The sequence below is a fragment of the Apis laboriosa genome, unplaced genomic scaffold (genome assembly GCF_014066325.1).
Source record: "Apis laboriosa isolate Shangri-la unplaced genomic scaffold, ASM1406632v1 scaffold812_cov158, whole genome shotgun sequence".
NCBI classification, from domain to species: Eukaryota; Metazoa; Arthropoda; class Insecta; order Hymenoptera; family Apidae; genus Apis; species Apis laboriosa.
Window position 1 is genome coordinate 221677 of NW_025224511.1, and position 24877 is coordinate 246553.

At 36.4% G+C, this 24877-nt stretch overlaps 1 protein-coding gene across 1 annotated transcript in view; it reads left to right on the forward strand.

Annotated features, from left to right (window-relative positions):
• Positions 1 to 24877, forward strand: part of LOC122719524 (glutamate receptor ionotropic, kainate 1-like) — a gene marked incomplete at its 3' end in the record, with an annotated part of 105542 nt that overhangs the window by 1325 nt on the left and 79340 nt on the right. The window contains exon 2 of the mRNA XM_043945426.1: positions 5915 to 6193. Coding sequence (XP_043801361.1) covers positions 6121 to 6193 — 73 coding nt within the window. The remainder of the gene's footprint in view (positions 1 to 5914; positions 6194 to 24877) is intronic.

A 24877-nucleotide genomic window follows, 5' to 3' on the forward strand; every position in this document is an offset into this window, starting at 1 on the left:
TCCAACATCGTCAATATAAATCTCTCGCAATTTTGGCTCGTTTTTCTCCCCCCTCGCGTTGGAGAATTAGTTTTGCAATCGCGCGAGAACCATCCACCTCCCCATACGCCTCTTCTTCGACCCTGTTCACTCCGAAATTACGAAATTACGTTATTAAACTCCATCCGCAGCGAGTTTGGGGAACGGAAATCGAATTAATCGCGGTAAATTTGCAGAATGGTCTTGCAGAAAAGCTGGAACGAATTCACAAGCGCGGAACACGCGGCTGAGGGGTGAGAATTCCATCGTTGATATATTTCGATTTGTATCGGGGAACGAGAGCGAGTGTTCGAGCCCCGCGTAGTCTTTTTAACGCGTCCTTCTCCCTTTATCCGCTCCCACTTTCGATCCCTCTGTCTCCCTCTTTCTCGAGCTCTCGTCCACGATTTCTCGGGCTTCCACGCGAGCAAAGTGGGTTTCGCCGGGGACTAGACATTCCCGAAGAATAACGACAATTACACGATGCAACGACGTGCCGTTTTCAACCTCTCGTCGACTGGATTTTTGGTCACGATCCTTGCCAACCACGACTCTATTCCACCTTTTAACGGGGAATATTTTTCGAACAGGTGAATTTTACTGAATGCTTCGAAAGATCTCTCTCTCCCTCCCTCTCTCTTTCGTTTATCGTTGAACGTTTGGAAATGGCTCGTGGATCTTGTTATTGAAAAATTTTCATAATATTTTCCATCTTAAAATAAGAAAGGAGATTCGTTTTGATTCCTCAGTGATATCAGTCCGCTTTAGAGTTGATTTAACACAAATGGGATAATTGGTTATGCCAATGTTTAATGATACGAGCCATAAATTGAATAATATTTAAAATAAAAATCGAGTGCCTTCACTTTCGTCATAAATATATTCAAAATATTCTTCCTTTCGTTCAAGAAAGATTATGATAATGAGATATAGGCACAATCACGAATTTTCGTATTTTCTTAAAGAATTAAATCTGATTTTACTCGATATATATATATATCAAAATTAACGATAATTGGTATCGATAATTGGTAGCTGCATTGTCAACAAGGAAATACAGCATGTAATTTACAGTCTGGTATCTACTAATTCACGATGTGTCCATAAATTAATGACAAAAGCTATTAGCCCGTACAATTAAGGGTATAATTGATGTCACTGAAATATCGTGCCTGCCTGGAAATCTGACTTCATATCTCGTTGTAAATTTTATGCATTGTATGCACTGCCCGTTTCTTCTCGCTATGCTCTCTTTCCTTTTCCCTGTCTTCGAATCCGTGGCAGTTGACAATAATTGAAATTCCAAACTTATCACGAAGAAGAGGGATGGACGTGTCAGCAAGAGACGGTCAGGACGGGAATATAAAATTTCGGAATGGAAATTCTGTGGGTCGACGAAAGAGAGTTGAGAATATCACGAGGGTCCTCCGTTTCTTCCTTAATTGGTCGCCGACAAGCGATCATTAATTATAAATAAATTTTCGCGATCCGATGTTCGTTTCATAAATATTATTCTCTCTCAAAAATTTCGAAATTCTTAAGGCATGGCACGCAGATTGCTGTTATTGGAAAAAAAGATAATGGTTTCTAATTCTAATCGATCGAAATCAGGAAGTCAAATTGGAAGAGTGAAAATGGCGGGAGATCATGGTGCAAGTTTCTCCAGTTTGGAGTTGTGAGAAGTTCGAAATAAAATACATGAACTTGAAGGATTAATGAACGTATTAATTAATTTTTTTAATGAGAAGCTTATACTTTATGTTTCCCCATTTCGATAAATCAAAAAACCAATATTTCTTCGAATCCTACAAGAAGAATTTTTTTTTCTTTTTTCCTTTTTAATATATATTTCATTCGATATTAACGAGAAATGTTGCAAAAGTGAATTTAAGCTGGATCAAAGAATTATTTTCATCGAGAAAGTAAAATATTGACAAACACTTGATAACTTGGACCGAGGCAATGTCTGTTAAAATTACGCAACACGTACACTCGAATGTGATATTTTTTTTCATTTCAAATGGAAGTCGCGCATTATCAATAACATCCCTTTATAAATAAAAACGATAGACAGTGTGAGAGCGATACGTTTCTCATGAATTCGAGAAAAGAATTGAATTTTTTCTCATTCCATCCGCCCTTTCACGAAAATTGAAGGATCCTTTGAGTTTGATGAAATTCTTGCAATCTATATTCGCCTCGATAATAACGAACGAAACCCCAGCAATCAAACCGACTCAGTTTTCTCGTCCACGACGATCAACCGCCATTCATCCCCTTCGATGAATTCCAATGATCGTAGCTCTTACTAAGACATTCGCCCATCCGGAAGGAATTGATCCAATAAATATTTCAAGGGGATGAAACGATGAAATTTTGTGAATTACATTCGATCAATGTACTTCCCCAATCAAATTTCTGCTTTATCGAAATAATCACCTTTCTTTCAAATACCTCTAAACAAATTTTGTTTCCTTGACCATTCCATCCATTGATTTTTCTTTAATATAAAATAATTGTTAATATCAAAAATATTATACCAACGTTTCCAAACGTAGTATTTTTGGAATCGTAATATTTAATATATTTTATCGATCCTTCGATTTTACGATCGAAAAGAAATAATAACATCGTTTATAAAAATATCCATCGATGGAATGGAATAATACGACTATAAAATAAATATAATAATAAAAAATACCAAAAATTGCTCACTGGAACGGGCAATCACCAGAAAAACGACAGAGTGAATTTTATTATTCACGAATCCTAACGAATTCCGAACGATCGAATAATAAAGATAAAACAGAGATAAATAATCGACGGTTTTTATCGTCGACGAGAACGTCGACGAATCGACGATACGTCCAAGCCAAGGAATCACCACCGAGGAATCGTGGTAAAAGAAATAAAAGAAATAACTTCGATAGATTTTCGTGGAATCGTAAAACTGGCGGTGGTGGCCAGTAGTAAAAATCTCGAATGAACGAAGAAGTGGAATCCATCGTAGGTGGATAACGTAGGTGGAGGGAACGTTCAAGGGTGGGATAGGAAAACAAGGACGATTCGGACACACGTACGCAATCAAGCGGCGCGCTTAAGGCCCGAGAAATGGCAAACAAACACGGCTGGGGGCAAAGTTACCCATCGCTAAATTGGGTTAGCTTAAATCCGTTTACGTTAACTCTAATAGCGGAAGCGTGAGCTGCATGTGGCAACGACACCGAGAACCCCTCTACCCTTTTATACGCCCGCTAGGTTTCTATCGATCAACGATCCAACAGCTGCCGGATTGTTGGCGAGGAATGGTCTTGCGTAGCCGTAGAACGATAATTTCCACGATCGAGGAGGCCTGCAAAGATACAATTTGGACCGATTAGAAGATCAAAGTGGGGGAGATCCAGTTGTGAAATTACTATTGTTTGTTGGAAAAATAAAATGTATTTTACTGTAAATTTTATTCTGGATAAAATATTTCGTAATTATGCAAAGAATCTTTCTTAAATTTTTTAATTTATCAATCGATCGATTAATAAATTATCCTTATCGAACGATAAATTTAGATTTTCATTGATTTGAACTGTTATGAATTTCTCAAGTCACACGTTCATAATTCACTTATACGCCAATTCAATAATTAAATTACTTCCTATCGTCAATTTTTCAGCCGATCGTAACATAAGAAAAACGAATTTACGTAATACAAAAAGATATTAACAAGATTCGTGATGAAAAATTAAATTAACCGCTTTTAATTTTATGATATATAAAATGATACGTATTAAAATAAACTCCTCTCTCCGTTATTCGAACGAAAAATAATTACCAATTGGAAAGAATCAATGAATAAACCTATTACGAGTTGTTTATCCCGCAACAAATTTAATTAAAATGGATTCGCAATCTGCATAAAGACTGTACTCGTAATCGAAAATGTTGAAATAGACGTGTATCGATAACAGAGCGTTTCGTTTACGTACAACACACGTATATAATAAAATAATTATTCCGAAAAACGGAGGATTTTACTTCATAAACAACCGTCAATCACAAAAGTTCCAATTCGATATTCACGGAAAAATCTGATAATTGTTTTCCAATGTTATCGAATATACACGATAAACTTGCCGACATTTTGGAAATTTTCTCACGAGAAGTTGCTCCTCCTCGAGCTTTGCATCCGTGGAGATGATCGAAACGGATCGTTATTGTTAATCGCAATTAAATACTTGTCGAGATTGCGTAACGTCAACACACAAGATGCCACCAACAAGATGATTGAACAAATAAATCCTCTCATTATCCTCGCCGGGATGTAACAACAATTAACCTTAGTAATCGTGGTACTTTCAATTACGTTAGGGCCAAGAGCCAACAATCTCTCGATGTCCTGCACGTTCTCCATTAGACGCCAATTTATACACACAACTAGCCCGTCAACTAGAATATAATTGTTAATCGGCGCGTATTGATTACATAGCCACGCCACGATAAATGTTCCTCCACGTGTCGCGCGTTCGCAAATTGCACGCGTAATCGCGTTAACATTTCGCTTGATCCGCATGCAAATGAATTTGTACACGACGAGACTTCAACGCCCAGCGCTCGTTTCCTTCCAATTTTTTCGTTCCACACACAATTGTGATTAACGCGTGAACGAGTTAATTCGTGAAGCTGGGAGAAGTCGTTTGCAAGTTAAACAGGAAGAAACGGCTTATTCGTAAATGGTACACACACTTGCTCGTTTGCCTTTTCTTTCATTAGACTATTGTGATATGAGGAGAGGGGCGGATTTTATTATTCTTTGCGAGAAGTTGGAGAAGATTCAATTATCCAAATGCAATATTCAATTAATCTTCGATCATTTTATTTATTTTTGATAATCGACAGATTCTAAACCAGTGTTTTCTAAGTTGTAATATTTTTTAAATTGTTCTCTTATTGCCACGTTAAAAAATATTCGTGAAAATTATGATCCAAGAGCAAAGTTCTCGATGCAAAATCACAAATAAAAAATTACAACAATTCTCTTCTATGATTCTCATTTATCGATAGCGAGAGATTCTAAACTCTCCCCCTTGAATTAGATAATCCTTTCTTTCTTGAAACGTATCTGCTGAGCCATGAGATACGTTTTCGAATACGGACGAGAAAAAGGAATTTCTGGAGAAATTCAATCGTACCAAGGGTATTGCTCGATCGTATACAAAGGAAGCACCATTCCATTGAAACAAGAACGATCCTCTTTTTTGCGAATCCTCCATTTTGGAAACTCGTATTGTGCCGAACAACGAACAACACGTTTTTCCGCCCGAATTCGATCGAAGATATCAATCAGTGATTTATGAGTTGGAACACGCGTGGTCCAAGGCTTTCCATTAAACTGATGACCTCCATTACATCTCACAGACAACTTGTACACACGCGAAAGATGAACGTAAAATTCGCTCGTGATATCGGGAGAATTATACCGAACGGACGATGATATCAGATCCATCCTCTCGTTTCTTTGTATATAATCTAATGAAGGATCCGTAGATGTAATTATTGAACTTGAAAAACTACTCGAAAAACTCTCTCCTCTAAAGAAATTTCTTTCTTCTCTCGATGATTAATGAGTAAATTAGGCTTGCTTTTCTTGTTTCTTCGCGAATGCATGTTTCTCTTCGTACCTTCTTTCTTTCGTATCTTCTTCTAATATCATTAGAAGATTTAACGAATAATCTGCCAATTCTCTCGTCAATTTCACGTCAATTTCACTTTTGAAAAAATTGTTAAAAATTACGCCAGGAAATAATATTCGAATTAGGAAAGAAGGTAACGATTGATAAATAACGTTTTAATTGGTAAAAGGGAATGTTCCGTTTTTCACAAGAGATATCTTGCATCGTTTCAGGTGCGGACAATGAAGGCTCTCCGGGGATTTGCATAGACGTGCGCGTGGAAACTCCGACAATGTGCAATTCCGTGTTAAAGTGTTCGTGAACGGGTTTCTCGTTATTCGTACGATCCTCTCGGCTACCTGTATCGCATTCTGCCCAGCAAAGGAATACGCAAGAACGATGTCATAGTCAGGTGCGAGTCGAGTTCACTTGGGGCACAATGGCACTGTTGTTCGCCATTATTGTCATCCTGGTCACCACTGCCATGTCGCTGCCGCCGGTCATCAGAATCGGTAAGTCGAAACGATTATATTATATCCAATTAAATTAAATTGGAATCTATAATTTTACTATTGTTCGAATAAGAAATAACGATAGGCTATATAACAATATTCCACGTTGATACACGCAAAATATTTTCGTAATCGATAAGTTGTGTTACCGAAACCAATGAAAATTTTCCTTCTAACGAAAGTTTATGAATATGTAGTGATATTGAAATTTTAATGCTTATCTTTTTTTCAAAATTTGAATTTATAATTGCACAAGGTAGGAGAAAACCTTTAGACGAGATGCGACGAAATGTAAACAAATTTCATTACAAAAAGGAAAAGGCGAAATTATATTATAAAAGCATGGGAAAAAATTTTTAAATTCGGATAATTTCACTCCTCGGAAAAAAATTTTTTACCGAAAAGAAGAATCCATATAATCCATTATGATTTACACGCCCGAAAACTTTCGTTCGAATCGGAATATGTTGAATGGATAAAATTGCGTTACCTTTGTAAATATCTTCGTATCATGGACGGTAATTAAACCGAAAATTGGTAAATTAATATCCAAGCTTTGAAGCGCGTGAAATATAAACGAAAAGATAAATCTGTTAATTAAACAGCAACGGATGCTGAGAAATTTCGTGGATCGACGAGTACGAGAAATAATTTGTATGCAACGTGTATGCTCGTCGATCAACCGGGGAAATTGGAACGAATTTTATACGATTACCCGCATATTCCGCGCGATTACGCGAATAAGAATGTTCGGCCTAGTAATTAAATTTATCTCGAGACGGCTTTTTTCACGGTGGCTTCTCGTTCGTTAAACTGAACGTGTAGGGGAAAAAAGAGAAGAGAAAGAAAAAAAGAACGAAAAAAAGAAATGAGAGAGAGGGAGAGACGGAGGGAAGAATGTTTTGCAGGGAACATTTATTGAATGGGTCGAAGTTAATCTTTGATAGACGGATTGGAAGTAACCGAGTTTTAATTACTTCTACGACTAATTAACGCCAATCTTACCTCTCGCCTTTTACTCTCCCTCGATACACAAAATTCTCTCTCTCTCTTGAAAAACGTATCTTCGCCCTGATATATTGAATTCCACGATCTAATTAGCCCTTTAGCATCCTCGAAAGTGTGTCAAATTCGATCCTGGATTGACATTTAAATTTTTCTTTTCCCTTTTAATTCACGAAAATTAAATTAATAGCTTATTTATGTAAACATGATTTCAAAAATATTTATTTCAACGAAGATTAATTTTGTTTACATACTATAATAATAAATAATAAGATGGATATGCTAGTTTTATGTTAGACAATATAAATTAAATTAATTAATTCCTGTCGTTTTTCCTTTCAACAGCGATTTATGATAATAATTATGCTGGAATTTTACTACGTTTCTAACTACGTTTTTTTATTCTCAAAATAAAATGTTCCATTCCTTCTCTTCATCGTTATTCCTCTCTTTGAAAGATACAAAACGAACACGCAAAATATACGTCTATTTTATAACGAAGCCGAGACTTATTGACTTCATTCTCACTGGCCGCGTAATAACACCCATTTGTCAATTAATGTCAACATCAGTTAGTCAGTTAGTTAGTCAGTTTGGACACGTACCGTTGCAAACGCAAAGCTTGCTCGTAGAGAGGCCGAGTTGTAGGACGCATACAAAGCGGTTGGCCAGCAAACGATTCTCTTGCACCGCGATTCATCCCTTAAACCACGACCACCTTTTACCGCCGTTGAGTCGCCCTCGTGGTCTCTGACGTTAAGAGGCGGCGTGCACTCTTCTCTCCATGATGGAGGAAACTATTAACTTCTTCGAAAACTTAAGTTAACTTCACTGAAAAATTAATTTGCCTGCCTCTCTACGTGACCTACTCGTCGCGACGAAAGGAAAGGAAAGATTGGAAAGGATCGGTTGCGGAAGGATCGAAGGATCTGTCACCGCCGATTCTGAGCCGATTTCCTCGCCCTCTTCGATATCCCTCGTACGATTCTCAACCGCGTGGCGTGGACGTATTCGAAAATGTCATTTCTCGGGGAATATGGCCATCTCTTTCGTGGCCATCAACGAACTCCGGCCACGCGATGGAAACTTTCCGTCCGGCGTAATTACACGGAATTTCAACGCGGTGAACCGCCAGCAGGGAAACTTGGCCGCAATTTGAACCTTGCTGTTGACGAAAGGCCGGTCCGTGATTAAGGAGGCGTCGAGAAATGTGGCGAAGTAGTTTCCTCTGGTCGAAGGGAAGGGAGAGGGAGTGAATAGAATTTTAGGGAAATTGTGATTTGGTTTAATTTAATTCAGATGAAATTGTAACGACGCGTTACTTTTGCTCGGATATGGATTATTTTTGATCGCTTGAAATATGTATAATCATCATATTATTATAACAAATATGAAATACTGGAATAGTGTTACGCAATATTAAAGTAGAAAAAGGAACACCAGTTTTTTGAAATTATTTACATTCAAAATTAATCGTGGTGCAATAATGGCTGTTTCAATATTCCAGTAATATATTTGCCTTTGTAACTCTGTCAAAATTGCTAATATAAAATTTGATAAAACATTTTGATGATGCGAAATAAAATTTAAAGTGAACGAGTTATTAATTACGATTATTAATATGATTTTGCCTATATATATATATTAATATATTAAGATAAAAGAAACATTGTTAGAAGTTTGATTAAGATCAAGTACTTTATTATCCGATCAACACGGTGGGTCTCAGGCGTGATTATAGACATGGTGCAATACACCTGTCATTCAATGTAAATTTGTGTTACGTGTTATGGGAACAATCTGACCCTTGCAACTATACTCGTGTAACTTCCATTGTTATCGATTCAATGTATAATATAATTCCAATTAATAGAGCACGATAATTGAAATTGGAAGCTAATTGCAACTGGACTGTATTGTGGCAATCTCCTTGATTTTACTCGGAGAATTGCACTAGATCCAATATCCTTTGGTTTTGCCGTTACAATAACAAGTGTTCCTCAGGAGGATAGCGACAATCACTGTCGATTTTTCCTCGTCTCACTTCCTTCGGGATTCCTTTGCGATTCACCAAAGCGAGTCAACTTCTTTCGATTTCCGATCGATCTTAATTAAATCCGTTACGTCTAATTTAATAACGAAGAAAAAATTATCTTATTACGATCTCTTTATCGTGCGAATAATTTCAATTCTAAATTTCTTTTTAAATTTTTACTCGAAATTAAAAAAAATAAAGTATCGAAATAATTTTTCCCTTAAATATTTTGATTTCCTGGATTATTTAAATCTTTAATCAATCTTTCACTTCGTTCCACTCTTTATTCTCTTTTCTTTTCTTTTCTCTCGCATTTTATCCTCTTCATTATTTTCTACATATGATATCATATAATGGAAAGTAAAGATTATATTTTCCACGACGAATGTACGAATAAACATAGGCAAGATAAATATTCAAAATAAACGGAATTGGACTGTAATAGTGTTTGTAGAAAATAAATAAATCTTGTTTTCCAAGAAGAAGAATCCTATCGTATATTGGATTTTCGCCTTATTTGACTACGGTAATCAGATCAACGTCGATACACGATCTCGAGAAAAATAGTTTCTTTTGGAGAGAACAATATCAATCTTTTGATGCATTGTTATTTGTACATCAATCTTGAGAATTCTATTTCCCAACCGTGGTCCTCGAGGTGGAAGCGAATTTCACTCAACATCTCAACAAAGAAAGAGTATCGTGTTGCGCTCGAAAAAAGCTGGTACACCGTAAGGATCGCGTGAATAACTCATCTCTTATTCAACTCTCGCGAATATACTGATCCTGCTTGATTTTCGTATTTTCTAATTCAACAAAAATTCATTGTTCGAGAATCAGAGCGGTGATATATGTAATATAATATCGTATTATGTAAAAAATCAACGATTAAATAAAAAAAAAAATATCAAAATCTAAACTAAATTATTTCTCAAACAATCTTTCAAATTTTCTAATTCAACAAAAATTCATTGTTCGAGGATCAGAGTTCGTAAACCATGGTAAATATATTTGTAATTTAATATATCATTATATAAAAAATCAACGATTAATAAAAAAAAAAAAAAAGAAATATCAAAATCCAAACTAAATTATCTCTCAAACAAACTATCTTTCAAACAATCAATCCTAAAAAGTTATTACGAAATTTTGGAGGTTGTGTTATGACAGTTTCTAACTATTATTTCGAGCTATATATAACAAGCGTGGAGAAAACATCGTCTTGCCACGTGGAACGGTGTCACGTAGAACGAAAGGGTGGTGCGTCTTTCACCCCCGAGGCACGTTCCGCAAATATAAGTTGGCGAATTTCCGGCAGCCACTTCTGCGACTTTAATTACTCCTTGGATCCCTCGAGCAACCGGCATTAGCTCCGCCATTTCGCTTTCACTAACTGCCAAGACTCGTGTCAACCTTCTTTCCCCCAGTGACAGTGACGGAGAATTCTTTCGAGTGAGCGAGGGTTGGCCGATATCGAAAAATTATTCCATCGTTAAATCCGCAGCTTCTCTTCCTCTTGTTCCTCTTGTTGAATATTCCTCGTCGTGGAATAAACGTTAATGAAGTCCGGGGAAGGGGGGCGAATCGCCATGGTGCTAACAGTATTAAAGATTTATAACTCGACTACCTCGCTACGGGGAATTATAATGTGCTTAGAAGCTCTATGAAGGTGTGGTCGTCCAGTGTCGGTGAAGAAGCCGGGGTTCGACGTGTCTTTATCATATTTAAAGCGAAACTAACTGGTGATTTGTCTCGCGGGGATAGAGATAAATTCGATAGCTTCGTAGAGGGTGAAAGTGAATTTTCATTCTTGTGAACACGTTTTACAATTTAGAAGATAATGAAATGTTTCATAGCGTGATTCGATAACAAAAATTTTGAAAGAACGTGGAATGATTTGCTTCGACGGTAACGGGATGGATAAATATTTTTTTTTTTTTTAATTTAAAGAGTTAAATTTAGAAAGAGACGTTTCGAAATCTGTTAATTCGTGTAGAAGTATTCAGTGATTATGCGAATAGTCGATGAAACATCTTTATACGGCAAGACGCCTCCATTAAAGTTTCGCGAAAATTACTCTGGAATGAGAGTAACTTAGATTTTATTGTTCAGTTAAGAAGTTTTCTCGCGGATCTGAAACTTAATCTCCTCTTATCGTATTCTCGTTTAGATTTATCTTATATTATCCATCCCTTATATTCTCGATAATCGCGCAATACATGTCGAATTCGTATTGTTCGCGTATATTTGTACCGATTTTTGTAATTGTGTGTGTGGATTGACAAGAATTTATGTTGATGATATATTTTTCTCGATTATGTATCTTTTATTAACAGTAGCGAAATCCGATTGGTCTTTTGCAATTGAAATTCAAATTTGGAATTTAAAAACTAACTTTAAAAAAAGTTCATGGATATTTTTCAACAGAATCAGAGAACTGATTCTATTGAAATCTATCGTCTCGATAAATGTGTCTTTTAATAACGATGAGAAATATCGCGTTGATATGTACGAATAATCTTCTCGAATAAAATTTTAATAATCACGTATAGTTTTAAAGTTATTCTTATATATCATTTTATAATTATAATTTCGTAAATAAATTTTGAAAAAAAAAATGTATAATTAGTTTTAATACATGTGTTTTTGTGCGTCGTATTCGTTTTCTCATAATACGTTTTTATTTATAATTTTCACAATAATAGTAATAATTAATTAATTTATTTACTCAAAAAATAATAAATAAAATAATAAAATCAATTAATTTATGAAATAATATAATATTCTTACGCGGCGTAGAGAGAAACACGTCCGTTCTGCTCCGTGTACGGAAATCGACTGCGTATAATCAATATTTTGAATATCAATGACAAGCGATATCGTCGTCTCTGTGGCGCGTTTACGTTCGCTATAATATTGTATATTGTATATTGTCGATTCTCGTAATAATATTTTAAACATATTTTCATTCTTTTTAAACATTTATATTTTATTGTTAACATTTATTAATGTAAAAAAATGTAAACTTTTTTATTTATTATACAATATTGAAAACTAAATTAATATCGCGTAAAAAAACTTAATAAAACATATATATGATTATTTTTACATTTCACAAAAAAATGAAATCATCAACGAGAAATTTTCACACGCAACTCAAATGTAAAAAATGAAAAAAATGTAAAAAATACTTACATAATTATTAATTAAATATACTTTTGAAATATAAAAATATAAAACTATACATGAATATAAATGAATATTTGTTGCACAATTAAAACAAACATTGAAGAAGATATTTAAGCGATTCATCTTAGTGATTATAGAGATCTTGAATTTACTCTACATTAAAAAATTATCCAAACAAATCCTTTGTAATATTATATTAATATATATAGCCAAATTTACGCATTTTTCCAAATTTAATCTCGCAAAATATTCCGATTACCGCGTATTCGTTCAACAACGAAACATAGATGGCGTTCAAGAGTTAGATAAAATCAATTTGTTGCATGCGTTCGAATTGGAAACGCGTTGCGAGCGGAGGAAATTATTCGTAATAACACCTTTCACTGGCACTTCCAACGCAACGGCTCGAACCTTAACGATATCTTATTTTCTTGACAGTCGTTGAATACCAGAGAGCCGATCCAGCATGAAAGAAATACTAATAAATGTCACGGGAAAACTCACAGGCTTGGAAAACGATCGGTTCATTATTCGTTTTCAAATGATTCTTATCTCAACTTGCGTGAATAACTCTATAAATATGCAGAAAATCGATTCTGTAAGATCGATTGTACAACAGAAATCTGTGAAACAAAAAGTCTTTGAGTCTTTTCAATCTTTTAAAATTTTCGAAACAGAGATAAAAATTTTGAAATTAATCATTCGTTCGTTACTTTTTAGATGTATGTATTATTATATCGATATAAATTTTTCTTCGTACAGCTGATCGTCGTATTTAATCAGAAAATTCTGATTTTAATGAAAATTCGTAGAATATGTTCCTCCATCTTGCATTATCTCAAAATTTATATTTAACGAAAAGGGAAAAATGTATTACATTTGTATCGAAATTCTCCCACCTCGGGATATTAAAACTCGAGATCGAGTTTGAGAAACGAGATCTTAAAAATTATCCCAAACAATCGACGCGAAAAATGCACCATCGTCGTTCCTTTTACCTCCACGTGACACGGTGAAACGGGCACGCGATAAACAACGGCACTCGCAGTTCCGTGAAACCGCTTCATTCTCCCGTGCGAATGTTCGAGACAATGCGTCGTCACTTGTCTGGCATTCCAAAGAACGATCTCGCCAACGAGATAATTCATCCAGGCATCCAGGGATTGCGATTGGACGGCTTCGAACCCGTCGCTCCCATCCAAATGTCCATAATTGCGAGAGCGATGGTCGTTTTCCCTCCGTGAAAATTTACGCGTCCCACTTTCGACGTCGCAACCGTCAAAACTTTTAACCAAACTGAACCTTTTATTTTCCCGTCCATTTACGCGACAAGGACGAACGACAGATCGTTAAAGACGTCTGCCAAGAAAACGTGGAGGCATCCTCCTCCTCCCTTAGGCCTTTCATCGAAGGGGGGTCGCGACACATACAGAGACGAAACGCCCTCTTTGTTTCGAGAACGCTCTTCTAAATCGTTCCACGTCACCGTGTTTTCCACCCTTCCAAGACAAATCGTGCAAGAAACGCGCCATATTCGCGGGGGAAAAATGGCCAGTCGATGAGCTGCTTGTCCTCTTCAAACCGGTGAATTTTATTCGGGGAAAGGGGGAAGGGTGGACGCGTGGATCGATCGAATCGGACAATTTCGGGTTGTTGTTTGTTTCTGCCCGAAAATGCAGACAATCTACCCATCGACAAAGGGAGAGGGAACGTATTGACCGAACGGAGGTACGAATAGCTGATTGGTTTCGTGTTTTTCGCCGGAAATGAGAAACCCCCGATGAGGTTTTCGGGGTATGGTTAATTCGATCGTTTAACTGTTATCGAGATTACGGAAGAACGTGGAGCTCGATCTACTCTTTCCGGACAATCAGTTTTGTATATTTAATCCGTTTGTTCATTAGAAAGAAACGGAACACGAGGATAGCAAATTTCTTGTCGCTAATACTTTTCGTGACTTCTAAGATTGACTTTAAAATACCGTTTTGCAATATTTTATAAATTTTTATTATACAATTTAAAGAAATTTTTTAGCAATTGATATTTCCTACTGTCTAAAAAAAAAACTTCAAACGAAGAAATTCGGATTTTCGCCTCAATCGTTACTTCGCAATTCGACCCTAAAAATATTTATAATTTCCTTTTTCACAAGTAACATAAATAATCAAAAAATAGAATCTTCTTAAAGAAAAGAAAAAAATGTATCCGCAAAAAGAAAGAAACCTCCTCCGCTTTATAATAAAAATCATCGAGTTTCCTACGAGGGAAAAGTTTATAACGTTTAACCGAAACAATCCTCTCCGCTTTAATCCATCCACAAGTTCTCCCCGCGGCGGCTAAACACCCACTCCGCGATAAATGAATAATTCAATTTTTAACCCAGAATCCGTTAATCGAACGCGATACCTTTCATGCAAATGCCACAGATCCCCCCCCCCCTCTTCCCTCTTCCCCTTCCTTCTCCCCGGATCCCTCCACGCAGAATCGGTCGTCCATCAAACCTCGTGCCAGCTCGCGAGTGTCCACTCGGTGTTTACGCCCCGCTCTCGCTTTCGCCGGTGCACATGCATTCGCATCGGGGACACATGCACCTGGCCGTTGCATCGCACGTGTGCGCGCACACACGTATGCCCGAACCCAACGTTGGTGGGGAGGGAAGGGCGCGCGTTGGGTGAACAGGGCGAGCGCGAAACGCTGAGTTGCAATATCGGAATTCCTAGTAGGTAAGCATCGACACGACGGGCCTTGATCCAGATTGCGCGCACAATCGTGTATCGGCGATTGGGGAAGGGGAGGAAAGGGGAGGGGGGAGAGGAGATTGTGTCGAGGCGGCTTTTCAAAGCGGGCGCCTCGTATTTTTCGAGAGCCTTCGACGACCAAGCGTCTTCCGACGAATATATATACATGTACACGCTTTTCCGCGTCTCTTCCGCCATCTTCTAGCGCCTCTCCCGTGCACTCTCTTTCGATGAATGCGTTTTTGTTTCGGTCGAATAAGCGGATAACGCTGCGCGAGCGTTTCTTGGACGTAACGAGAATTTTTTCAGGGTGAATTTCTCGGATGATGTCGAGATATTGATTGGTCGTTGTTGGCACGTTGAATTTATTAAGTAATTTTAAAGATCTCTTCTCGGTTAAAATGTTTCCCGTGATATAGCGTTGATATATACATAAATTATTAATTTTGCTCCCAGGAGTATATTAATATTCTATCTTTTTCACGAGCAATGTGTATCCATCCAGATGTCTGATTATTACGAAAGTTTTTTCTATTCCAAAAATATAAAATCTCTCTCATTTTGATCCACCCCGAATAGCAAAACTAATCTTTCTCGAAACGAATATTCTTCCAATAAAATTACATATTTTAAGCACATAAATTCCATTCCTGTAATTATTTTAATAATGTAAATAATAGATACTAGTACAAATTTTTCCGAAACGGAACATAATCCGCGACCAGATTAATCTCTTAATTTCATATTAAAAATATTATCTCTTAACAAGCGCGGAAAGGGAAAAAGAGAAAAATGAAACAAAAACTTACAAAACCAGATTTAATTAATTCGCGGAAGGCCATTTCTCTCTCTTAATTCTTCAATCCGTGGAGTACAATTTCATTTTCTTTGTTCCCATCCCAATATACATGTATCGCGGACAATAAGTTACACGCCAGTAGAAGTGATCCTTGGTTAAATTGTCAAAACAAATATGTACAAATTTTCCCACGGACGACGAAGGGAGTAGAGCAAAAAAAAAAAAAAAAAAAAAAAAAAAAAAAAAAAGTGCTAGTTTCCAACGAGGAAAGAGGAAGTTCGTTTATCAACAAACAGGATTCGTATAACTCGCGTATAAAAGTCGTCATGGCGATTTATTTGGCGGAAAAATATTCGCGTGTATTCCGCGTATGTATTCCGAACGAAAGGTGGATGTATGCGTCTCTGTAAATAACGCATGTTATGCCGTGTAACGTATAGACAATGTAGCAATTTATCGGGCCGGTTGCAACTCCTATTTACATATAAATTTGTTTGACCGAGCATGTGCGAGTTAGATAACGCTTGGCATAATAAATGTCCCCCTAAATGAAATTCGATTGAAAATTTCTAACGCCGATACTTGTTGATCGATATCGTTGTTCCATCATTCGAAACATTTTGATCGCGTTTGATTTTATGCGACCGATGACGGATATTTTGTAGAAGAATTATAAAATAACTACGAATTACTATTATTAAATTAAAATTATAAATTATGTATCGAAGCAGAGAAATATCGATGGATTATTACGTTAGTCTGTTAGTCGAGTTGTTTTGAACAAAGGGGGTCCAAGTCAGGTTCCATTGGAATTTCATTAGTCTTGATCGACAGCAGTATTAACACGTTGCACATTATTGAAGCGTTGTCACGTAGTAAGTCGATAGTGCATCCGATAAGGATCGATGAGTTACACGCTCAAAAAGAAAGAAATATCGTATACGTGCTCTTTGAGATATCAGAATTTTATCATCATCGTTATTGTATGTTTTATAATTCATCTATGAAATTAAATGCCACATAACTTTCCTATAATATTTTCTTAATGGAAACGAACGAATTTATCGATTATTAATCTCAAGATGAAATCATTCCAACGAGATCTAAAAAAATATATTTATTATTTATTGAATAATTAAAATACTCGCGTACACGCAAGATATTAATCATGAAACAACGATTAAAAAATACGTTTGTATTGTAAAAAAAAGGAAAAAAAATGTATTCATAATTAATAAAAATCATCGAGTTCACGGAAAAGAACAAAAAAAGAAAACCTATCGAGAAACAAAGAAGAGCAATTAAACCAGTTAATCGAGGTTCTATTATCGTACCAGATGTTCAGATTCCCTGGAAAACGATTTTAATCCACTTACTTCCCACTCGAATATTAGAATTCGCTTTTTCCATAAAAATTAATAAACTTTTACTTCTCATTTCTCTTCCTTTTTTGTTTTTTTTTTTTTTAAACTATCCGGATCTCGATACTCGAAACATAGTCCAGGATAGTAAGCGATCCTGGTATCGCTTGTCGTTCGACCTGCAACTCGATCGCGATCCCTGGAGGAACTCTGGATTATTCGCGTAAAGTCGTAGCTAAGAGTGGAAGCACGGAACTCGACGAAGAATTCTCATATCGACGTGAATACTGGAAGGATGGTGAGAATTTTTCGAATTGAACATTCTGTTATGCGCTTCATGCGAGGAATTTCGGTACTCTCGCGTTCCTCTGTATAACCTCTGTTCGTTAGCCGAGATAATAAGGGATTATCAGAGTGTACGTTCCTTCTCTCTCTCTCTCTCTCTCTCTCTCTCTCTCTCTCTCTCTCTCTCTCTCTCTGTCTCGTTACAACAGAGAAAAAGAGGACAGTGAAGTAATATTTTCGTATTTGGACGTTGGAGTTCGGTTCTAAGGGTGGTTCTATCCTCTATGAGAAATCCTGAGACGAGTCGTAGTGGTGTAAACGAGATTGTATCACGGTATTATTCCGAGCGGAGGGTTAATTAAATTTGCCTTAAATTTATTCACTCGATCCTTTTTCTCTCGTTCCGGTGGAATAAATTTTAAGCAACCCCAGCCCCAGGGATGGAAATCGTGGGAAATTAAGGTAAGGAAATATTTGGAGAAGACTGTGCGAAAACGGATGGGGACAATATATATATATATATATATATATTTTTTCCTGTACAAATAGCGATAATATATATCCCAGTGGAATATCCGCGATACATTGTCCCGCGTTTTTAATGTCTGTTGATTTATTTCTTTTATCTCTATCATGGAATTTTTATGGAATATCACTTGGAGAGGGCGAAATCAATTCTCCAAGTTTCGATATTGTTTTTCTGGTCTTTTTTTTTTTTTTTTTTCAAATCGTACATCGAAATATCGAAATATTCAGCAAAAATATTTGAAATATTCAGGTTTCATATGCTTCATAGTATTTTACATATTTTATCTTGTTATAAAAAATATTTTTAAACGAGAATTAAAACGCGAAAAAACTGATAAAAATTTAAAAATCGATTCCGCAAATTTTTATCAAAATCACATCTTTCAAGACACACGTACACGCATATTTTATTTTTACTTTGTTTCCAACATATAGATGTATCGATTCATCACAGCCTTTCGTTTATCTGGCATACGTATTCAAATGATTGAAACGATAAAAACTTTCTCGTAATTTCAGTTCCATAATCTTCCGCGAAACGTGATATCTCACAATCTTTCTAAAAAAAAAAAAAAAAGAAAAAAAAAAGACTTTATCAATATCTTCCACGTCCAATTGGGAGAACTTTCGTGTAGGAATTCGTGCACGTTTGATTCCTTCCGTAAAAAGAGGGCTCTGAGATGGAAACGATCGCCCTGTCGACAAATATTTGTCCATTGACGTCGAGCGATATTTTCTCGCGACGATACGCCGAGATTTCTGATCGATCGTGGCCTTCTTTCATCCATTACACGCGTGTGCGTGGGCGGTAGTTCGGTCGATCGAGCGACGGAAGCTATTAATGGCGGAAGAACGATTGAAAATGTGCCGTGGGATAAAATATCGAGGCCGGGAATCCGAGCCAACCATCTGCTTATCTTGATGCGGGTGAACATAATCCTTCTGCGAGACAAACGAGATATCTCGCGTGGGAGAGAGAATTCCGCCATTCCGTTGACGAAAGTCGAGGAATATCGTGCAAGTGACGTAAATCGTTTCGATGATTTGATGCTTGGTATTTTATATATACAAATTGTAAAAAAAAAATTAGAATTTCGTTTCGAAAGCTTCGCGATGCAACGATTATCTTATTCTTGGAGGATGAGATAGGAATACGAAGAGTTTGTTTTGAAAGATTCGGGTGATGATAATTATTTTATCTTTGAAGAATAAGCGTAGAAAGTGTTTGATTTTGAGTAATGATTATTTTGTTCACGATGATTCTCGGATGAATCTTTATTTCAGACAATTGATAATCATTCAAAGATTTTCGAAAATATAAACTTTCCAATATTTTGTAGAAATAATTGGAATGAAATTCCAATTAGAAATTAGAACTCCATTAGAAATCTATTGTTACGAGGGATAGATAATCTCGTGGTGAAATCAATGGATTGCAAACAGTTGATATAATTATTTATTTCGATAATGTTCCTCATTGTGATAAACCTCATTCCCACGATCTTGAATAAATAAACGCAATTTCTATCGCCAATCGTACACACATCCGTAAATCTTCCTTGTCGTGTAAGTTTCCCTGTTTAACCGTGCAATGCAAATCTCGAGCACGGATCGAAGCGATCCTCGAAATTCGATTCGTGCATGCTGATTTACAGGGAAAGAGATGCACAAGAGCGTGGCAAACAAGGGTGAATAAATTTCGCCGTGTATGTAACGCTACTTTAAAGCGGACATATCGACATTGCAACCGCTTTAACTGGATTATTCCGCTTTCCGTGAATTATTCTCGTGGCGTACTATCGTCATCTATTGATTATAATTTCACTATTGATGAAAAATTATTAATAGAAGCGGAAATTCTCGTGATGATCGAGATAGAGGAAAGGCAGATGTTTTCGATTGAATTTTCCATTCGATCCGTGTAAATTGAAAACCTTGATGCAATTGGACGATTTTAATTCCTCCGATGAATTTTGTTAAAGTTTCTTCAATTAAAATTTATTTCAAGTAAAGAGTATTAATTAATTTTATCCCATCGATATTACTAAACATCCGATTAGAATATAATATGGAATCGAGATCAATGTAAATAATTCACATTATAAGATTCGATAATTCTAATACATTCTTCTTTACTAGAAGAATTTCTACAATTCTAATATTTATAAATCCAAATCACGATTATTTCACTTCTGAATTAAAAATATTCGAATATTGGATCGTGTTCAGACACGAATCTGCTCGAAGCTACACAGAATTCAAGAAATCTGAATTCCTATTCCTAAAAGTGTCACCCCATCCTTGGGACATGAAAAACGGTTGCAAAGTTGTCGACAAGCTGGTCTCCATTTCTATGAACGATCATTGGATCGGCTATATTGAGAAGCGCGGGCGATAAGATCGAAAAGATCGGAAGCTGGGATTTTCGAAGTGAGGGGCAGGGTTAGCAGGCTGATATTGTCGGGCGGGGTGTGGAACAAGTAGTCATTTCGGCGATGAGATCAGCCTGTCGAACCCTGCGCCGTGTTTTATTTGCCCGAGCATCCGAGAATCCTTTTCCCAACCAATTGTGTTCCAATTCTGTGCGACTGTACACATCGCGGCTCCTTTTATCCATAATACATAACAGACTTGGAACTTTGTTAAATCCCTTAACGTGAGAGGAGGGAAAGAAACTTCTTTTCCTCTTGAACGTGTTTTACAATTCGTTCGTGTAAAAGAAAATGTCACTTCTAACCTCTTCCTCTGTATGATCGAAAAATTAAATAAAATCGTGTGATAATTTTGCAAAATCATAAATTTCATTCGATGAAATTATCTTTCCCAATATCTTTATCAATATCCCCTTCTTTATAATATAACCTGTGACTTTTTCTCTAGATTTCCACAAGATTAATATTACTATCGAAAAAGAGGAAAAAAAGAAAGCATAGGAAATATAATTGAAGAAATCTCCAACTACAAGCAATAAAACGGCGATCGTCCTACGAACAGTTTGTCTAAAACTATTAAAGTCGACATTGCAGGTGGAAAGATTAATGAACCGTTCACAATTATCGTAGCTTATTCTAGTTCTAGAACGAGAAAAGATAAATTCTGGAAATTGTTAAAGTTTATCCGAAACAATGCTCATTGTCGTCCCCTCCCCCTCTTCCGTGTCACTCAGAGAGATACTCGCTCCTTCCAGACGATTAACCCTGCACATCCTCTCGAGTTAGGGTCTCTCGGCCCCTTGATTTCCTTTCGAGATCGCAAAACCGGGTGAAACAATGAGCCGATCGCGATTATCTCTCCGCCTCGAAACAATTCTCATCGTCGTGCCCGTCATCGTAAGAACGAGGTTTCCGCGTGGTCACGGATGGATTCTCTCTGAAACACCACCGCGTCGCAATTATGCGAGATTAGAAGTCAATTAGAGAGTCGGGAGTCGGCTCGTTCGACCGGCGCCGCGATAAGCGGAGTGTTTCGCTCCGTGTTTCGGAAACGACGTTGTCAGTCGCAAACTTCGCCCCTTTGTGCGCATCTTGCAATTGCACCGTTGTTGCGTCCTCTACTTGCCTGGTTTGCGTTTCAAATCGCGCGTGAGAGCCGACAGTTTGTCAGTTATTTAGTCTACGGTGCATCGCACTTCTCGCGATTCCACTGGTTGGTTCCAGTGTTTGGTTACGATTTCAACTATTACTTTCCTACGGTTTTTGGATTTACATCTGAAAAAATGAGAATCGTGTATTAAATGTATTTATCGTTAATTAAATACCTTATGAAATTATGTGCCAATCAAATTTTATAGAACAGTATATGGTATATAAAAACATCAATATTGGCATTAAAAATAAAAGTTTAAACATATACTCTTGTGCAAGTTCAGAGTTTAATTAACTCTCGTTGTCATTCTTGGATATTTAATTATCGAAAGAATCTCGAAAATCGTATGACAATCCTTTCGTTTCAATCCCCTACGATTTTCTCGATGGTAAAGAGTTTCCCATTTTTTTGGGAAATTTCATTGCGAAATTGGAATTTGTTCAGCAACGGGATAGTAGTGTTTCGCGGCTCGTTACCTGCGGCGATGCAAAATAATAACCGGTGAACGACGAAGGAAACGCGATATTGCAACGATGCAACACGGTGTAAGCAGTTCGTTTTACCAGTAGTGACAGTTCGTTAACAAACGTTAACAAACGCGTTGAATCGTGCGGTTGGCGTTTCGTTCCCACGGAACCCTCGACCGACTTAAATCGATCAAAGATCGATTCGAACGAGCAAAATGGATCGAACGCTCGGTTAATTTCGATACTTTAATGCGCGATACAAAAGCGATCGACGGAACGATTTCTTGAGATTGAATTGAAAGTTGAAAAAAAAGGGGAAATGAAAATGGTGACGTTTTACAATTTTTCCCCGGAAGGAAAGAAAAATTTCAGGCCGTTACTTATTGATCGTAACCCGGTACGAGTCGGCAATCAAAATTTCATACATTTTTGGTTAATGCAAGATCAACCGAGTTTATAAATATTCATACGTTATATACATATTACGGCTGGCATGTTGGCAGGAATTAATTACGTTACCGCGGTGGAGAGTTTGTTAAATGCCATGAATTATTATAATTACTATGAATTTATGAGCGTTCATAGATGATTTCGATATATAAATAATCATTCCGCTCCGTGTACGATTCACACGAATGTTCACGTTTGAACAGTCGTAGCGTAAAATATTTAAAATAAATATATTATGATTCCGTGTTATATAACGTTGCTCGTAGAAATTGATATTAATCACAGGAAAATGGTAGGTAGGAGGAAGAGTATCGGCGTGTTTTACGCCGAAATTTCGCTGAAATATATAGCCGCGAACAGACGCGAATTCGTGGGGAAATATTTGCATAAATGTCGTGGAAAATGCGGTGATAAGCGGTGCATTTGACAAAGCACGTATTCTTCGACCGCGTATGTTTATGCATGATCTAATGGCCGCGATAAATATTTATTAGCGCGTAGCTTGTGATCGTTAATATTCGATGAAACTTGTTAAAATATGTATAAACTGTATTTACCATTGGAATTAAATGTAAATTAAAAGAAACGTTCACGCGTAGTTCGCCTCGTGAATGGTGCAAATTATACGTTCTCGTTTAATTACGTTCTCATTATATGTATACCGTTTTAAATCACCGATTATCTTTTAAAGATTTACTTTACAATTTTTGAGAAAATTATTTTTCAATATAAAAGAGGCTAAGGATAAAGAAATTATTTCTTCTATACGAAAGGCAAATTGATTCTATTTTTCTTGAAGAATTGTGAATTTTATGTAGGTAAAAAATGCTCAAATATTCGACTGCAGAAAATATATGTTAAATTATATTTTTATATCATTATACGTTCACGAATGAAATTTCAATTTGAATGAATGAAAGAAAATTTATTCACCATGTAGAGGAAGCCATGAAATTCAATTTTTAATTCATCTTGATATCATCTCGATTTCTGAGATAAATAAAAAAGCATTTTAAAGAAAAGAACATTCCTCGTTTGTGATAATCTTTCTCAATTCGTTCATGACCGGAAGTTACTTTTACAACGATTCAAAGTTCTCCTAATTTTAACAGAAATCGTAATCGAATTATGCAAATGATTAAAAATTTTCTTTATACGACAATATTTTGGAAATTGGAAGTGTTATTATAGTGATATAATGAAAAAGAATTTTAAGGAGCAAAATTTCGCGTGATTCTAATGATCTTGACTGATAATCATCATCTCGGGAGATTTTCAAAATTATATTAACTTTGTTGAAAAACATTACAAAAATTAAAGAACCTAAAACGACAAATAATTTTCCTCGAATTTATTAACTCGTTCCTCATTAATCCTATCCAATTTTCCGATATTCAAATTTACTTAATATTATAATCTCAAGTATCTCGAATAATCTTATCTCTGAATTCGTCCATTCAAAGTTTTTTTACATTCCATAAAATCATCTCGATGTCTCGATAAGTATTGAGGAGCTTTTGAACGATTTAAAAAAGAAAAAAAGAAGGCTTTGATTCTCTTATTCCTGTCATTATCGACGTCAAACAGATATAACGATCGCGAGTTTTCGAAGAGTCTGTGGTGGCTCGACAAAGCAACCGAGATCGTTGTTAAACGAGCGTTTTTCAACTGTTCCAACGTGTATAAGGTGTTCGTTGCGCGCCTTTGTACACCGCGGAAAAAGGCGAAATCGTGGCGTTGAATATTTCACTGAGAACCGCGGTTAAGGGAATAATAAAACGGTGCATCGTAAACGGAAACAGTACTTTGAAGCGTTTTCGAGAAGCTTGGAGGAATCCCGAGGGATAATGAAATCTTTGTGGAAGAGATCGTTCGTGAAATTTTACATAGTTTATACTCGGTTACGTGGCTACCGTTATTTAAGAACTGAAAGAAGAATTCGAAAAAAGGATTCGAAGGCGAAGGGGAATTGAAATAGTTATATGGGGGAAACGTGAAAATTCTGATTTCCTCTTATTTAAACATCCTCCCTTCACGGGATTTAGAATTGGATCGATTAAAAAGACATTTCTTTTTTTGAAAGCAGAAGGACAGAGGAAAGAAAAGTTAGTGGAAGAACGAGTTTAGGGTTTTTCACGATGCTTAAATCGAGGGAAAAGAGATTGAATTTCTTTCTTTTAATCGTAACGACGTAAAAAGTTCATTAATCTTGGTCGTCTTCTTCAACCATCCAAGGTTACCT